Source organism: Ornithodoros turicata, chromosome 10 (assembly GCF_037126465.1).
Source record: "Ornithodoros turicata isolate Travis chromosome 10, ASM3712646v1, whole genome shotgun sequence".
NCBI classification, from domain to species: Eukaryota; Metazoa; Arthropoda; class Arachnida; order Ixodida; family Argasidae; genus Ornithodoros; species Ornithodoros turicata.
Genome location: NC_088210.1, coordinates 21,404,858 through 21,423,970, shown reverse-complemented (window position 1 = coordinate 21,423,970; position 19,113 = coordinate 21,404,858). Strand labels below are relative to the sequence as shown.

The window sequence follows — 19,113 nt, the reverse complement described above, 5'->3', positions numbered from 1 at the left end:
ATGCATTGATTTTCGATTACAATAAACGGCGACATATTCTAGGTCAAGTGGACCACCGTATGGCCGTATTAGCAACCTCCAAGGACGTTGCTCCCCCCCCCCCCCCGAAAAAAAGTTTTAACCAATGAACTTTTAATTATGAAATATAAAAGAATGCTCGATCTTTTTTTCTGAAAGCGGCAACGACATCAGAGCACCGAGATGAAGGGATGTTGTCAACCTGTATCATCCATAATTAAAAAGTTCATTAGCAAGAAATAACGAGGACACAGGCCCAGAAGGTGGTTAGTGCGGACATAAGATGGCACACTTGATCTAGCATAAATCGCCATTTATGTTAATTAAAACAGAGGTATTTCCCTATTTTATAGAACTCGGTCCACAGCTGAGGTATATAGACACCCTGCATATATGTATGAACAAGCAGTGATCGTGAAGTGCCCCATCGCATTAATCCCGAATGACAGAACAGCCGAAGGAAGAAAGCAGCAGCAAACGCCGAGGTGCCTCTGAAAACTGATAAATAGTTTCGTATACTTACAAAAATGAACTGCAAAAAAAATTGTATGCGGTGATAAGTGAAATGATAAGAAGATGAGGGCGAAAATCACGCACCCAATAATAATAATAAAAAAAAAAGGCGTTAGCCAATACCTTCGAACTGTCCCTTGCGATGGCGACCCCTGGCTAACGTTCCTGCTGCTCTGAGCTCGAGGCGTCTGCGAAAATCGAGTCGTCGTAAGTTTCTCTCAAGATCCGTAAGAGAACGTTGGCACTGTGTTGCGTACATTAGCGTTAAACGGCGTGTTTTCTCCGATGACCGTATTCGTTAAGCTGCTGTTGCTGGCACTCGACGACGACCTCTTGGCCAGGTTGGACTCTATGGATTGGCTGCGGATTTTCACGCTCAGCGCTTTTCTGAAGAATCCGTCCAGAAATCCAGGCGAACCATTCTGTTCCGATTTGTCCATCCCTTCACACGGTGTGCTGCGGCTGGTCAGGAAATCTTGCGTCTTCGACGACAGTTGGTCGTGCAAAGTTTGTAGCAGCGAGGAACGCGTACGGGCCTATGGAAGTGGGAAGAAGTACATAGCGAAAACGTAATTTAGTTCACCGGTGACGTGGCGTAATTGGTAACGTACACTCATCTTGAAGCAGCAACAAAGACACAGACATACGAGCAGGACGACTGCTTTACTTTAAATAAAAAATGGATAAATAACTCGAACACTCATTTTTATACAATTCGAAGAATTCGGCGCTGCGTTAGACCACTAAGATTAACATTCCTCGAGGGGAATAGGTTCAAGAATGTAACGCGACGCCGTGTTCTTAGAATTGTATAAAAATGAATGTTTTTATGAATTATTTATTTATGTCAGCGTCGTCAGCATCTTCCTCATCACCATCCTCTCATTTTTCCCCAATAGCAATGGGGTAGCATTCTGCTCAATGAGCGGAAGTCATCCCCATATCATCGTCATCATGTATTTCTCTCTCTCTCTCTCTTATTTATGTTATATTGTTTAAAATGAGTTATTTATCGATTAGCTGAAAGTAATGCAGTCGTCCTGCGACCGGCTCGTATGCCTGTGTCTTTGTTGCTGCTTCAAGATGAGTATATAGCGAAAACGAAGTGCGCAATTTCTGCCCTGGGTTACATTAAGGTACTACTACTACACTGGGTTCGGCAACAGGGCCTAGAAATCAAAAGCGCCAACGCAAAGGTACATACGAAAAGGAGAAAGCTAATAATGATGCATGAAGCATCTCTACAGTTCTTTTGTGGCGTCCAACGCGGCAGAAATTCCATTCAGCGAAACACTCGCTTACTGTCATGATGGTGATCGTATTGAAGGAAGTGAACCTGTCCTTTCTGCCTGCCGCCTCAGCAGAGAGCTAACGGATCGCTGTCAGATTTTCTCCATTTCTGGATGTCCACTTCGTTGCCTGTCATCCGCGTCCTGTATGAAGATCGCCTGACCTCTGCGTGAGACGATTTCTACTTACTGTCTAGAAGAACGGGGTGTGTCACGCATCGACCCTGGGTCACGCATTGACCCAGAGGGCTCGCTTATTCAGTATGTCAGTTGGTGCGAGAGCTTGATGGCTATCTTGGACTATGAAAGGGACACCGAAGCGCAAACAGGGGGCGGAAATTGAAGGGGCAAAAAGCATTTTTTTTTCACTTTAGTGCCCCTTTAAGGGTGCTGAAGCAACTCTTATGGAACCTGTAAATTTGTTTGTCGAAAGTAAGGGAAGCCAGTCGAAGCCGAAGTTAATTAAGTCGATCATTCGGTACAACCGTTTTGAAGATGGTGCAACAGCAGCGTCAAAGATAGTAGCAACCACACAGACACGCTCTAAAAACTGAACTTCACCGCATAGCACGCTCTGCGCCAACCATTGCCACGAATGATAGGGTTATCGTTTCTCATTCGAAGAAAGAGGGGGCGTACGCCTTTTTGTGTCAATTTGGATATATGATAATTGACACAAAAAAAGGCATACGCCTTAGAGCACTGCACGGGCTCGGTCTTATACCCGAAAGCACGATCCGCTGATCCCGGGCTTCGCGTTTTTTATGCGGGCCTGGACTATGCTCGGGTTTCAGCCACCGGGCCGGGGCCGGGTACGGGCTTGACAACGCCGGCCATGGTCGGGCATGTACGCCAACATATTCACGAGACTGGAAAGCTGAAGTTTCATGTCACCTTTTTTTTTTTTTTTTTTTCATTGGGTAGGGGATATATCATGGTATATTCTCATCCGAGAACTATCACTTTCTTATATGTGATCATTCTTATTTCGTATAATGGGTCTGGATTTCACAAGTGCACTCACACACATTTGATGACGATCGGTGCGGCGGGCGCGCTGAGAGTTCGGCACGAGGGTCAGTTAGGTTAGGTGTTCTGACATATTTCGCTCGCGTGAGAGTCCGGCATGAGGGTCAGTTAGGTTAAGTGTTCTGACATATTTCGTTCATGTGAGATATGGAGAAAGGGGAACTAACACCGGTGCATGCGCAATAGAGCGGACATGAGTCTCTCTTGAACCGCAAGGTACATACATATCGCCTACGCGCCTCTGCGCGCTGCCTTCCCAAGCTAGCAAGCACCAAGCATAGAGCGGCTTGCCGGCAAAGAAACACAGCCGCTCCGTTCGAAAGTACCTCCTCACTCTCCACGAATTAGCTGCGTCTTTTTCTTCGCTGCGCTGTGCTCTTTAGCAAATCTAAATGCGCCTCCGGGGCCTCGTGAACTCATAGAGCAGAGGCGGGCCGGGACCGGGCCTGAGCGTGGAAACAGTCGGGTACGGGCTGGGCCCGGGATGGATATCTATAGAAGACGTCGGGCCCGGGCCGGTTGCGGACCGTAGCAGCTGGGCCTGGGCCGGCCACGGGCCTGAAAATTAGGCCCGTGCAGTGCTCTAGTACGCCTCCCTCTCTCCTCGAATCCGAAGCATGGCAATGGTTGACGCACAGCGTGCTATGCGGTGAAGTTCCGTTTTTAGAGTGTATGTACACTCTTAAAAATGTACTTCACCGCATAGCACGCTCCTACCCAACCATCATCTCGAATGATATCTTTATCTGCCCTGATTGGTTGAAAACAGGAGGCGTACACCATTTTTGTGACACTTATGCTGTTCATAACTGTCACAGAAAAAGGCGCACGCCTCCCGTTTTCAACAAATCAGGGCAGATAACGATATCATTCGAGATGATGGTTGACGCACAGCGTTCTATGCGGTGAAGTTCAGTTTTTAGAGTGTATGTACTATAGATAAGTACAACAGACTACCAACTACCACGCATTCAGACTTTGGTACCAGAAACCGCCCACAGCCACGTAGGTATCGCCCCTGGTAGCTCGCAATGGAGAAGAATGAATGCAAAAGGAAAATGTACGCGCCGGCCTTGCGAACACACTTTAAAAACGGAACTTCACGGGGCTTACACTCTTAGAAATGAACTTCACCGCAGAGCACGCTCCTACACTCTAAATCGTTTCACACCTTTAAAGGTGTAAAATAGGTGTATTAACAAAGATCACACCCCTTTCACACCCTAAAACTTTGTTTTGGAAGTTCCTGAGGGTGTAACGATGGTGTACTACACCCTCAGGTGAAATATGGTCATAAGTGTGTCGCCTGGGTGTATAAAGGGAGTATGTTTATTTTCGTTCACATGAACAAAAGTAAATATATACAACAACAGGGAACGGCAAATTACAAAAGTGCATGGCGTGGATTTACAACACCTCTACCATCAGATGCATCAGAATATATGCAGCCTCACACACCTCTACCATCAGAATATATGCAGATTTAGAAGTTGAGATAGAAAGTTGAGTTGAGATCTGTTGAGATAGTGCTTAAATTTCTTAAAACACGTTGCTCCTAATTGCAAGACAGAACAAATACATGACAGTGCTCATCATACTCAACTGCAGTTAATATTTGTATGAGAAAAATGGTATCAGAGTTAATAACATATATGCCTGCAATCTGAACGAACACGGGTAAGTCCTCCTCAGAAGGTTATTTTGCAACAACACAGCCAACAGCAAATGCGTTATCATTACCTACTGCACTTTTCACATAGACTATAGATTCTGCGTGAATATCACGGTCATGAATGTAACTCTGAATTGCTTCTGGGGCATGTTCAAGTAGTATCTCCTTGGAACCATCAGTAGATGTGGCATTTCCGATGAAGGGTTGCGATCACACATACATTTGATAAAATGCATGTCTTCTTGCTAATGAAAGGGTTACGTTCTTAAAATTTCGAGTTTTTCTAGCAACATATTTAAAATGCTAGTGTTTCCCTTCGAAACGTATACACCATAGAGCTAGGAGAGGACCAAACATCCTGATGAGTCGCGGTTAATGAACAATATGTAATGCATTTTACAGGGGTTAGATATTTGTGGGTACCACAATGCAAATCCTTGAAGAAACGAATAAATGCAACGTTCTAAGTAATTAACATGCACATGGGGGAGGTGCCTGCTCATGAGAAGGTCTACAATTTCACGAAAGACTATAGACAGCTGCCATGCTTCATTGCCATGAACAGCTGCCGTGCCACACATTATTGTCTGTTTGTCGGTTGTGCATGTTTACACGCATTTAATCACCTTGATGTGCATATATATATGGACCTCACTGTGATTATACCCAGCAGTTTTATTCAGCGTTATACCCTTTACACCCCAATCGCCATGAGGGTGTTAAAATACACCTTAAAAGGTGTGCGCCATGAACATTTTGATTTACACCCTTTAAGGTGTAAAACGATTTAGAGTGTAGCCAACCATCATCCCGAATGACAACGTACTCGCCCTAGATTTACTGAAAACAGGAGGCGGAGCCTATTTTGTGCATTATGTATAGGCTCCGCCTCCCGTTTCTCGCCCCTGGCATTGACTGGCCTAGATCGTATCATCATCTCATCTCATCCTGGCTACAGTCGTGACGCAGCCCACATTCGTGACGCCAACAACGGCAAGCCGGTCTACGCCACCACCACCATCATTTCTAAGAGTGTAGTTGTGATTCGTACTCCACGCCGCGTGCAGCGCATCTTTGCAGAATTGCTAAGGTTCGCAAAAATTCACAAACCGAGTGATTCTTTCGAAGCCAAACTAAATAACGAACACCATGCCTTGTACGCAAGGAAGAATTGGGGCAGGGACGAACAACGTGCGTTAACCGAACGCTGTAGCGCTAGGTTTTATTTATATATCCTAGACGATATAAGAGATCGCTCTTTGGTCATGCACATATCGCATGCACGATAAACCGGTACTATTATTAGAGCCACCCTTGGAGCTCGCTGAGGTCTCTACTCACGATAATAGATAGCGCCTTCAACGTCCATCACGCAATAATAACTGTAAATGGGAAGGTAAAAAAAATAAGAAAAGAAATAAATTGACGTCTCCCTCACTTCAAGTTTGGAGAACTTGTCGGCTCGGTAGGAAGCGTTCTCGGCATTGATGAGTTTGGTGAGGAGGAACTTTCGGAATTCGGGTCCGCCTTCGAACTCTGCAGGAACTGGTAACTTTGGCTCGAAGAAGGGCACGTCTAGACGAGCTGTCACGGCCACCTTGTACCTGACACGGAGAAATAGCAGCACTCACTAGAAGATCGGGGAGGGGGTAGCTCGTAGCAGCACTCTTTCAACAATGTGAAACTGTGATCCCTACAGCTGGCTAACCTTTTCAGTGACTTTCATCTTTCATCGTTGATTTCTTAGGCAATTGAGGCTTTGTTTGTATCTGTCCCTTCTGTGTTCCAGCCTCAGAACATCAGTTTCTCTCTTGTGTAATATCTGCCTCGAGCTTGCCGCGGTGGATATGTTAATTTTAAATTTAAAAATTGTGCCAATAAATCTAACATAGATACGAAGGTACCGTTAATTTTTTAGGCGTCTGTGAATTTTGTAGCTTCGGAAAGAAATTTAGCGTCTGTCTGTGTGTTGTTTCAATGCTTTTACCTATTACAATAATAGATATGTGCATGTATTTACGTACATATGTACTTATGTATACAATAACATGTGTACATACATGTTACATATATGCATGTATACATGTACGTGTGTGCATATAGTATACATGTTACATACATACATGCAAGTACATTATAAATGTGTCAGGTAACCTTTCTTTTTTCGTTTTCTTTTCTTTTCTTTTTTTTTTTTTTTGTATTATAACTCCACCTCCATCGATCTACCGTGCCTGCACCCAACGGAATTACATATGTAGAAATTTAAAGGGGCACTAAAATGCAAAAACAACTTGCTCTCAAATGAACGTCCGTGTTTCAATTAGTTCAATTCAAACAAAATTAGATCACACAACGGTACAGTTTAGAAGAAAAACGCAATGAAAACACACTCTTAAAAATGAACTTCACCGCATAGCACGCTCCTAGCCAACCATCATCTTGAATGATATCGTTATCTGCCCTGATTTGTTGAAAACGGGAGGCGTACGCCATTTCTGTGACAGTTATGCTGTCCATTATTGTCACAAAAATGGCGTACGCCCCCCGTTTTCAACAAATCAGGGCAGATAACGGTATCATTCGAGATAATGGTTGGCTAGGAGCGTGCTATGCGGTGAAGTTCATTTTTAAGAGTGCAGAACAGACTTTTGCGGCAACGAATGGGATCCCCAGAGGCAAAGATTGGCGACATCCAAATGATCCAATGAGACAGCAGGAAGTTAAAGAATGATTCATGATAGATTCGTGAAAGAAAGATTCATGAGACAGCAGGAGAAGCGCGCACATGCCTATCCAGGGCATGTGGATTTGGGACGACGAGTCCGATCGTAGTGTTCCGTATGTGCGCGGCATGATGCGCACTGCTGCATTTTCCAATACTGACTCACTGAATTGTATCCCACAACAGCTCTCGCGAATGTCCCACTGAGATTTATCTTCACGTCCTTCGGACAGCGACGCCAGCCCGCTTCGCAACGCGCACTCTGTTTTTTACCGGGAATGCACGAGCTGAAACGGCGTTCTCTGCTTAGCGTCGAAGCATGAAAGAGTCCGGAATAATTTTGATTGTAGCTTCGTAACGGAATCGAAGTTTCGAAGTATGATAACAAGTACGAAATTAACATAGCGTGTAACGTAATTTGGAGTGAGCGACGGGCCTTTAAATGTCAACTTGAAATGCTGGATCAGAGGCCATTCAACATCTGCAAAGTTCTCGGCCCATGGAGTAACCCTGGACATCAGTGCCGTGCACTTGGCGCTTTTCTTTCCTTTCTGAGGGCCACCGGCCTCCTTCACGAACTGTAGGGATTTCCTTCCCTCGTCATCCTTTCATGTGAACCCTTTTGGAATGGGGTAGGGTCCTGCACTCAACGCAGGAAAACATCCCACATCATCATCATCATCATCCATTCATCTATGTTGTTGTTGTTGTTGGAGTGAACTTGTTTTTGCATTTTAGTGCCCCTTTAAGTGTCTAACCAAGGCAGTTACGCAAATTTTCGGTATTAAACCGTGTGAGTTCAGTTCATTGCGACTTTTTCGGTCAAAAATCATATATTTCATCATATAAAAAGAAAAAAAATGCAGTTATGCCGACGGTAGCTAAGGCAAATATCACACAGTTTACATTGAATGGCGGGAAACTGTTAGGCACGTGTAAGCAGTGATTTATCCAGACCCCTCACCACCCACTCCCAAGAAAAAATATGGAGGACACCCCCCTAAAATCTTGTGAGATTACGCAATATTTTGTCAAAACCATGGAGGAAGGAAACACAGGAGCGGCCGTTTCGAACAGATTTCCGTGGGACCCCTCTGGCGGTCGCTCCTGTCAAAACCGCCATTACTTCCTGTCCATCACGTGATCCTCTCTAAAGTTTCGGTTTAGCAACGCTTTGTTGCTCGCGCTGCTTTCCGTGCTTTTATGCTTTTCCAAAGCCATTTACTCTTAAAATGTGAGCACCATTGCAGAAACAACGTTTTGTTAACGTGTTCTTACCGCGGTTGTGGCTGTCGTTCAACAGAAAGCAGCTCTGTCATGGAAATGACGTTTCATTCGTAAGTGCGTACTTGATTGGTTGTTTCGTACCTCTGTCTGTGAGAGTAATCTTGAATCGTTCGTTTGCAAGCTGGCGCCGTGCTACAGCTGCAGATTCATCTGATTTCCTTCATGGTCGTAGAAGTTTGATTACTGGCATGATTTACCACTTCAGCAGCAGACACAAAACGTGGCCTCGTCGTCACACAAACGTCGCTGCCACGAATGATGTTCCTAGTCCTGCGTGCTTGTTCTGCAGACCGTGACCGGTCTTGTGGTAGAAGGGTAAACCAAGAGTAAACGTCCGAACACACACAAATAAAACTGGATGCGCGGCGTTCATCCAGGTATCTGAGCTCAAGACAATCCCGACTCCCGTCGTCTGCTTTGGGAGCTGGCCTGCGCATGCTCTTGGGGTCACGTGAGCGGTCACATGGTAGACAGGAGCATCCCAGAATGCAATGCGAGGGCCGGCACGCCCGTCCCAATGGCAAAAAGTTGGAAGGGCCGCTCCTGTGTTTCCTTCCTCCATGGTCAAAACCATGTTCATACACCCCCTTGCGGAGCCCAACACCCCCAAGGACAAAACTCTGGGTAAATCGCTGCGTGGAAGACATATCCTTGAGACAAGCAAATATGCAAACACTCGAAGGGAGAAAGAGAGCTCACCTCGTCGATCCGGGCCGCACTCGAGAAGACTTAATTGGCTGTACAACGATGTATGAGTGGAGAAAGTTGGATGCAATCATGGTTGGCATGAAAGGTGTGTTCTTATCTTGAAAGATGATCGCTACAATGTCGTTTCCAATATGCCGTTTCCGCTGGAGCTGGAAATTAAAGGAGGTAAGAACTCCAATTTGCAGGTATTTAGTTACGGGTGTAATAGGTGTAATATTGTTCACCTACGCTTCGTAACTCTATTTACAATGATTGTTCAATACTCCTCCTTTATAACGCGTGCAGCGTTAATACAAAAACGCACTTTTTTTCGGATACGGGCGAGTACACTTTAAGAGCACAACAAAACACATTCTGCACTCATAGCACGCTCCTAACCAACCATCACCTCGAAGGATATCGTGTCAGATATCGAATTCAGGTCAGATATCGAATGATATCTGACCTGATTTGTTGCAAACGGGAGGCGTACGCCTTTTCTGTTTTGAACTATGATCAGCATAGGTGTCACAAAAAAAGGCGTACGCCTCCCGTTTCCATCAAATCAGGGCAGATAACGATATCATTCGAAATGATGATTGGCTAAGAGCGTGCTATGCGGTGAAGTTAATTTTTAAGGGTCTAGACGTACCGCCATCCAGATACGTCATTGTTACGTCATCTGAAGAATTGTAGCATCCAATCAGACGCCAACACGGAGGTACACATAACGTTCTGCTCTACACTCTTAAAAATGAACTTCGCCACATAGCACGCTCCTAGCCAACCATCATCCCGAATGACAACGTTCTCGTCCCTGATTTGTTGAAAACGGGAGGCCGAGCCTATCTTGTAGTCATCAGTAGCCATTATGTACGGCATTATGGCTACTGATGACTACAAGACAACACACATCCAAGACAAGACACATAATAGGCCACAACGTAGTGCGCTCGGCTGTTTCAATTGAACTGATCACGTCGCGGAAACACCCGTCGGATACGACGTAGTTAGCACCTTTTTCAAAGCTCTCTCAGTGTGCGAACTGTACATTCCATGTGCATACTACATGGGAACATGCTCACCTGTTGATCATCTCCTTCCGTGTATGGAAGCAAAGTGGAGACATGAAACATAATTTCGCAACCATTGAAGGACGTGTAGTACGACTCGTCACCCGTTTGGCCGTGTTGCGTATCCAGACCCCCTCGGAACCTGCGTTGATTGGTTCAGAATTAATCACGTGACAAAAAAAAAAAAAAAAAAAGTGCCAGCGCTACGCACCCTAGAAAATCTTTGAGGGTGACTTTCTCCGCGAGCATGTGAAGAAATTCGTCCATAGCTTCACTGTGACGTCTGTTTCCGAAAAGTTCTTCCTCTTTTTTCTACTCATTTGGGCAAGAAGAAGCGGAAGAGGAAGAAGAAGAAAAAGCTGGTGAGTGGGATACAAGGGAGCAAAAATAGCGAATGAGAGCTCGTACTTGGCCAAAGGATTGGTATATGATTCCGAACTTGTACTTGTTGACTAGAACTTGTTCATCGTAGTTTATGAGCATCTCAGAGACCTATAGGAACGGAAATACAAAGAATAAGAGTTCGGCGTGACAATTTTGAAGCGACATCTTTATATGGGGTCACCCGCCCTGCTGTAGGTCCTTCCGTGTAGGGTCACGTGACACCATGTGACAGTGCCACAACTACAACATGATCGTCATGTTGAATTTGCGGTAACCACCTCAACAACAACAAAAAATAAAAAATTGCACATGAAAATTTAAACGAAATTATAAAAGTAAGAACACCAATAAAAACTACAATGAAAATAACAATATAAAAATTGCAATAAAATAAAAATATAAAAATTTAAATAAAATCAAAATGTAGTAGCATTTCGAAAACAGTATCGCCAAAAATGGCTCTATAATTTGTGTAATTCATAATTGGGAGATCTACCGCATTTAATCGCTATAGGAGGCACAATGCTCACAGATGCAGTCAATCAATTTTTTTTTAAGATGTCGATTGTGTCTCCAATTTTTCACCGCAAGCTCAGGTGTTCCGTATCAATAATCGGTTCAAGTTATATACGCGCTTTTCTCTAGAAATCTCACATTCTGGTGACACCTTGATGGCCATACATGCACTGAAAGAAGTCATACTCTACCTTTGGAAATGAAACCGGCTGAATAACGGTGTTTGAAGCATTATCACAGAGGTACTGTAAAAGAGGAAGAAAAGCAGAACGACTACGTTACTCTACACGTATTTGTTACGCACAACATTCTGCAACGAAAACATAAGTGTCCCATACTTCTAAAGCGAAACTAACCTTCACGAAGCAGGCTGCTGTCCAGATTTCTGTACCGGGGTTGCTTGGTATGAGATCCACCAGGATCCCATCCTTTGTCCTGCAACGGAGAGCTGCTTTAGATACGGCATGCTGCAATGTCATCGTACCGTATTTTCACACGAGCACCATTTCCCAGAACGCTCTAGCGGAAGATGCGCTAAACGTCACATAGCTTCCAGCCACGTCAGCGCGTCTGGTCGGTGTCACGTCTTTTCGTCGATATCCCGTTGCAGACGACAGGGCCGATGCTGTCGTCTGCTATGCGCGAAATATGCCACTCGCGATATTCCGGCGCGGTGCGAATGTTGAAAATAAGACGCGGCCGAACTTCCGCCCCGATGAGCAGTTCTTTCTGCTTTTTTCTTCACTGCAATATTCCGTGGCGATGTTGCTCGTGTGAATACACGGATAGAGGCGTAGAGAAGAAAGACAACAACAACAACAATAAATAAGTGATGACGATGCAGTGGGATGTTTCGCCGCTGAGGCGGCACCCTATCCCATTGCTTGAGGGGGAGAAGATGGTGAATGGTAATGAAAGTGGGGAAAGGCAAGTGTGAAAGGGTAGAGTAGATGTGGAATGGGAGGGAAAGAGAATGGTGACTGGAAGATGGTACGCTATACGTTCCCGTGATTGGAGGAAGGTACACATTAAAACAGACAGAATCCCAGCCAAATAATGTACGCGGAGACAAATGTTAAACGAGCAAAAGAACAAAGTACTTCTGAATTCAAAACTATGAGATTTGTTGTTACGAAAAACTTTGTCGGTGTTTCAAAACACGCGTATGCAGAAACGCCACTTTTGAGACTAAAATTATCCTCATAGAATCTGCCATAGTGTCAGGTGTAGTAGAGCGAAAAGTAATGAAAACACAGAAATTTTTAAAAAATCGAAAGAACACGTTTTCAGCGGTACATAAAACGTATCCCTCATCCCGAAAAGGCCCCCTATGTGGCTTCACGGGCAATGATAGAATGTACACAAAAACTAAGAAAAGTACGTTCTGAACAAGCTGGGCCTTGGGAGCGTCTCTCATGAGAAGTGTTTTTAATACCGAAACACGTACCGCAGCATAACCCTGTAATATTCATTCTTCTCATCGGCAGACTCAAGCTTCAATGAGAGCACAAACAGACCGACGGAGTCGTCTTGACCAACGAAATTGAAATGTTCCTGCGTAGGAAACAAGGGTCAGCCAAATAAGGGATCTTGGCGAAATGTATAAAGCACTACAGCAGTCCCGGCTCCGGGCATGGGCCGAGCTCGGAAATGTTTCTTCGGCCTGAGTCAGGTCCGAGCTCTTTCACTCTTCTTTTCCTAGTTATTTATTTACTAGTTCTGTTTCACGTCATTCGTTAATATTCTTCGTCATAGCTATATATTTTGCGAGCAAAGTAAATAACTGCAAGAGTTCTTCCTTCGTCTTCGTTCGAATCGGCCAATAGGCCACTAAGGCGGTTGAGAAATCATCTCTAACGATACATGACTTTAACGCACTGTTTGTAATATTGTAGTTCACATATTCCATACACAAAGTCATACTTGACTCCGGGGCCCGCTACTTTCGTAATAACATTTACCAGAAAAAAAAAGAAAAGAAAAGAAGTACGCTTTACAGAGGCCGATGTCCAGGGATACGAGCAGGATTTTCATATGAGAGGAAGAATCTTGGAAATTCCAGCCATTGGAAATTGGAAATTGTTCCAGCCATCCCAACCACAATTTCCGCTGCACTGTTATCGACAGTTTTCATTAAATATCAATAACGACAATAAGCTATCATTTTATTGAAGACTGGAGGAAGAGATCTGTTCTTGGGCACCACTGGGCACCGCGGTACATATTTGCGGGTAAATACCTTTCCGAGAAAGTATTTCCTGTACGTTTTGGCAATCTCCTCGCTGTCAATCTTCCTCGGTGTAAAGTGACCAGGAACGAAGACGCTGTCGCAAAGATCGGAGGGTGAGGAACAGTCAATGCCATCCACCCAATAACCTCCCCCGGTTGGCAGAACGACCATGGGGTAACTGATCTGCTTCCGGAGTATCTAATACGAAGAGAGAGAGAGAGAGAGAGAAAACATGGACCATCCATTGGTGGATCCAACGGAAATGCCTTAGCATTAAAACTTGAACACCCCTTTTGAACTCCCCTTCACAACGCTACACATCCCTTCAACGACCCTATACACAACGCTAATGCAAGACAGCATCTGCAGCCAAACGAGCCATTCGGGCTTCCTCCGATTAAGCTTGGCGGCGCTGTCTCACAGCCCCTGCATTCTTTCGCCGGTGCTCCTCCGCACAGCTCTCATAACCCATAGCGCGACCACGCAGACGGCTGAACTTGTCGACCACTACAGCTGCAGTGGCCGGTGCGCAGCGTCGCGCGTTCTCCACGCGCACTCTCCTCCCCTCTCCACTCACCGCGCATGCGCGCCGCGCCGTGGCTACAGACAGATTACGCCGCGATTCCTGCGTACCGAGGACTCTAATGCTCACGCATTAAAATTATTCCGTTATATTTAACGACATGTCTCGTGCTAGGGAGAATGTCTCGCACAAGACGTGACAACAAAGAAGGGTAACGGCCCAAGCCGTGAGCCTCTCTACCAACATGAATGTCAGAGGAACTAATCAGGTTACTGAGAATAAATGTCGTCATTTACAGCGAACTGTTTATCACAAGCAAGGAATGCTCCATAACCGTCCGGTAAAAGAGCTATCCTCGTGGGTGCGTTGTCATTCCATTATAGTTATCGTGGGTGGGTCTCAAGACTTTACGCAACAAGTCCGCTCAGCGACTGGCGGTGAGAAAAAAGATATTCTTTTGAATACAAGTAATGAGTTACCCTAACCTACAAATGCTATCCAAAGTCCATTGATTTTGAGCGAATCAGCCTTGCAGTTCTAAACGAAACGAGCGCAAGCATAGCGAACAAAGCTGCCATGGGCTCCGAACTTGAGCGTCACAGCTTAAATACGATTATATAATAATATTATAGAAAAGGGTTTTATAACATGCGAAGGCATTGTGAGAGCTTACCTCCTCAAGCCTTTCTTGGTCCTTGTTTTGTCGCTTGAAGAGAAAGATGTCGGTAAGCAACAAAGAAAACACCACACGAATATATTCGAACGGTTGCGAAACTGCACTCGTAAGCACGAAAACTCTATAAGACGGGGCATAAGACAAAGTAAGCGCTGCATCATGCGAAGGTCCGTGTGAATAGGATCACGTTTATATGCTGCATATCCGTATGTGTGCTGCATGTATGTGTTTGGTTCGGTTGTATAACTATTCGGTTCGGTTTTGAAATGATTAATCGCACAGGCTTATAGTAAATGTGACTCAGATGACCTTTTGTGGTTATAATACACTCTAAAAACAGAGCTTCACCGCATAGCACGCTGTGCGCCGCCACGAATGATACACCCTTACACATGAACTTCACCGCATAGCACGTACGCTCCTAGTCAACCATCATCCCGAATTACATCGGTCTCTCCCCTGATTTGTTGAAAACGGGAGGCGTACGCCTTTTTGTGACACGTGTGCAGAAATGTTAACTGTCACAAAAACGTGTACACCCCGCGCTTTCCACAAATTAAGAGTGATAGAGGTATCACACTGTACAATGGTTGGCCTTTAGCGTGCTGTGTGGTGAAGCTTTATTTTAAGAGTATTCATCTATTCAAAACGGGAGGCGTACGCCTCTTTTGTACCAATTGTGTACTGTATAAGTGGTATACAAAAAAGGCGTACGCCTCCCGTTTTCAATAAATCAAGGCCGAGATCGATGTCATTAGGGGATGATAGCTGACAAGGAGCGTACGTGCTATGTGGTGAAGTTCATTTTTAAGAGTGTAGGATTATCGCTTCCGATTCCAAGATAGATGGGGCCGTACGCCTTTTTGTGTCAATCTTGGATAATTGACACAAAAAGGCGTACGCCCCCCCCCTCCCTCTCTTTTCGAATCAAGCGATAAGCCATTCGTGGCAATGGTTGGCGTACAGTGTGCCATGCGGTGAAGATCTGTGTTTAGTATGGTTCCAACATAGGTCACTTCAGTTTTCTTTTTTTTTTCTTTTTTCCGTGGTTGCTTTTACCCATAGAAAATTCGCAGTCAAGGAAGCGCCACGTGAAAGGTATAAGAACAAATTCGAAATATACCGAAAACGTCGGAAAGTATAAAACAGAGTGCACCCTCTCGGCTTACTTCTGCCTTGCTGACGACGGGACTGTTGTTCCTCCTTGTAGAAGCATCTCCTATTGGAAGTTCACACCTCTGGTCGTCGAGTCTACTGTTCTGAAGCCTGTTGAGTAGCTCGAAGAGATCGCTGGACTGGAGCACGTCATCATAAAAGAGAGCACTTCGCGGACGTCCGTTTTCGAAAACCGGCAAACTCACAACACAGAGACACACATCGTGCTCTAGCTCTACATATATACTGTTCTACTGTGCAGTCACTCAGAACTTGAGTTCTACTTTTTTTTTTTTTACTCTCGATTCAGTGCACGTTCTGACACGAAAGGTGCATTGAATATCTGATTGTCTTACCTTTATAATGAGTACTATGCGCTGTAAATAGCAGTCCCCATTGTTATTCGACGTTCAACAAGGCACATACAAGACTATCTACACGCGTCAATATAGTATTACGCGAAGCATGCGCGCCGCTTCTAAAACGGCGATTGCGAGGTTACAAAGCATATATTAAGTGATTCTATATAGCACGTGGTGGATGATCTTTACCTTTCCTGAGTCTCCCTCGGCGGAGTGTTCCCGGATGACTCCATCGTCGAGCACAACCCTCGCTGTGACGTCTGCGCAAAACATCTGTCTCAAATGCTGCATTCGAGGATACGAAAAGAGCTTTGCCTAAAGGCGCATTCTAATACAGGCAGTTACACAGAGAATAAATCCACCGCACGGCACTTTATTTCTATGTGTAACAACGACGATTGTCCGCGACGTCTGACCATCAGGAAGTATACAAAACCAAGCGTTGTTGATTGAAGGATAAAAAATAGAAAGAAAAATGAACAATAATGCTCAATGCTACACAAAAACATACGTAGCGTTTTACAACAAACACCCCGTAAATGGTTTACACTGAAAAAGAAAAAGAAGAAAAGAACATGTGTTACGAACGCAAACCACAGTCTGGACGATTCTGATTCGATTGAAACAATCTTTGACGTTAATTGTTATTGCCAAAACGTGTCGTACAATGTCACGCTAATATATGTAGTTGTGCTGTTCTTCAGGATCCAAGCGACCGAGTTTTTGAGCTGCAGAGGAAGCGTTGAACCTGCATTCCCACATAATACCAAAAAACTAAAAAATAAATTATAGATTTTTTTTTTGCTTCTTCATCTGTTTAACTCGCTAATCGCATTAACAGTGTTGTACAGCTGGTGTGTCTGTTGTATTGTTACGTTGGGACAATTCTTTCACGCTCAATACCGCAAACAAAATTTTCAACATCTCTCCGGTGTTAAACATTGCAATGCCACCTTTTGTCCACCAGTTTATACGCCAGAATGCGTTGCACAATGGTGTCGTACACCTGCGTCGAGATCTGACGTCAGAGTGGACGATGTACCTATTGGTTCTCGAGCGCGCACGTGACATCTCCCGCGGCCCTTCATTGGCTGGTGGCGCCATTATTGCTGCCCTGTGAGTGGCTAAACGCTTCGACGCGTCGCTCCTCTCACGCGCGGAGGCGTACTGCGGCCGAAATGAGCTGTCCCAAATTGAGAAGCAACTACCTGAGGCGGCTCTTTGCCGTATCGATTGTGCTACTACACATGAATCATCCCGGAGCACATCGCCTGCGCAAGTCGTTGTCGACCCACTGGCAGCGCCCCCTGATCCGAATCCTCGGTGACCTGACACACAAGGACACGGTCGGTTTATCGCCGCGCCGATAGCGGTGGACGCGGGTAACATAAAGAAGAGAGACGTCCTTTTTATGGGACCTGTTACTTCCTGAAGGGACGATAGAAAGGTCGGTTGTATATTTTCCCAAACGATTGGGCTATACGCGGCAGGTGAAATTGGACGTATAGATCTGGCCGCGACTAACGTTTCAATCGATGGAGACGTAGTTCCACTGGCACTTCTCAGCTTCCAAGATTGCCGACGGATATTTTTGCTGTCATGCGTATAGCATTGAACGGTGCCTCGATAACAATTACCTCGATATAACGAAACACGTACTATACAACGAAATTCGCGGTGCTGCGAAATAATTTGTATTGCCTTCCGCAATCGGCTGCCACATCTCGTCAGGCTTGATACAACGAAATAGTCGGTACAACGAAAGACATCGTGTTCCCCGTGAGCTTCGTTATATCGAGGTTCGACTGTACTACTTTAATATGATGTATTTTAGTACGTACCAGTATCTTTCTATTATGTGGTTAGAACGAACAAATTTATTTGGAATGCCCTCGATGTATTTGTGGGCTTACCAAAATGTTCCTAAACATTGCATTTTTATTTGATTGTATTTTGATACTTTTCGACATACGATGTCGTATCTACAGCAATGTACAAAAAGCACCCAGAAGAGGTTTATCTTCTTAACTTTCCTTAAACTTTCTCTCGGTAATGTCTCCAGAGCCCCAGCATTTCTCCAGAATCTACAAAGCGTTTTGACGATATGAAATCATCGAGGAAGCAGTTTATCATAAAGCTGTGACCCGACAGAGTACCGGCACTCGAGATAATAAAGCTACGCGTATATGGACGCTTGAGGGAACGTTCAAGCAATCTCGTGCGCAGTAACATGCAGTATAATAAGCACGATCAGAATCAAGCGTCATTCAGAATGACATCCTTCTCCCTCGCTGATTGGCTGAAAATAAAAAGTGTATACGCCTCATTGTAATTACACGTTAATTGATATAAAAAGGCACACTCTTCCGGTTTTCAACTAACTTCTGAATAACAACTCCTTCTGAGCGCGCTCTGCGGTGAAGTTCTGGCAGCTTACCTTCCATAGGGCCCGCATGAGGATGTTACGAGAAGTAGGATCCTCCTTCTTCAGCCCATTTCAGATATCTGAAAAACGATATCAATCGACTTCGATAAACGTTGCGTTATTGAGCCAGTGTGTGTACGTTTCCTAAGCAACGTTCCACATGGGAGGGCAGACAGAGTAAGTGTACACAGTGTACTGATAATGACGATAATAAGCTTTACGTAGCGAGACAACGCAACGTGGTCGGACCGTTGATTAACCCTTCACTCTTAAAAATGAACTTCGCCGCATAGCACGCTCAGCCGCCCACCACCATCCCGAATGACATTGTTCTCGACACTGATTTGTTGAAAACTGGAGGCGTACGTCTTTTTTTTTTTTTGTACCAATTATGTACCGCATAAGTGGTACAAAGAAACGGGTACAAAAAAGGGTACAAAGGTAGTGGTTGGCTGAGCCAGCTATGCGGTGAAGTTCATTTTTAAGAGTCTTCCTCACATATTTTCAAAATCACACAGCGCAGCGAATAATTGTTCAATTTTCGTGAAGCAC

General features: G+C 44.8%; 1 protein-coding gene across 3 annotated transcripts in view; it reads right to left on the bottom strand.

The window, feature by feature from the left end:
- The window catches only part of LOC135370998 (rap1 GTPase-activating protein 2-like), a 46,307-nt gene that overhangs the window by 9,867 nt on the left and 17,327 nt on the right, over positions 1 to 19,113 (bottom strand). For all 3 annotated transcript variants that reach the window (XR_010415486.1, XM_064604964.1, XM_064604962.1), the window contains exons 2-16: positions 18,574 to 18,641; positions 16,326 to 16,396; positions 15,789 to 15,914; positions 14,617 to 14,649; positions 13,430 to 13,618; positions 12,638 to 12,744; positions 11,547 to 11,625; positions 11,382 to 11,435; positions 10,699 to 10,782; positions 10,502 to 10,602; positions 10,303 to 10,432; positions 9,230 to 9,387; positions 5,960 to 6,125; positions 789 to 1,067; positions 655 to 719 (exon numbers count right to left, since the gene is read on the bottom strand). Coding sequence is in view for 2 of the 3 variants with exons in the window: in XM_064604964.1 (XP_064461034.1) it covers positions 655 to 719; positions 789 to 1,067; positions 5,960 to 6,125; positions 9,230 to 9,387; positions 10,303 to 10,432; positions 10,502 to 10,602; positions 10,699 to 10,782; positions 11,382 to 11,435; positions 11,547 to 11,625; positions 12,638 to 12,744; positions 13,430 to 13,618; positions 14,617 to 14,649; positions 15,789 to 15,914; positions 16,326 to 16,396; positions 18,574 to 18,580 (1,649 nt within the window). In the remaining variant the exon portion in view is untranslated. The remainder of the gene's footprint in view (positions 1 to 654; positions 720 to 788; positions 1,068 to 5,959; positions 6,126 to 9,229; positions 9,388 to 10,302; positions 10,433 to 10,501; positions 10,603 to 10,698; positions 10,783 to 11,381; positions 11,436 to 11,546; positions 11,626 to 12,637; positions 12,745 to 13,429; positions 13,619 to 14,616; positions 14,650 to 15,788; positions 15,915 to 16,325; positions 16,397 to 18,573; positions 18,642 to 19,113) is intronic.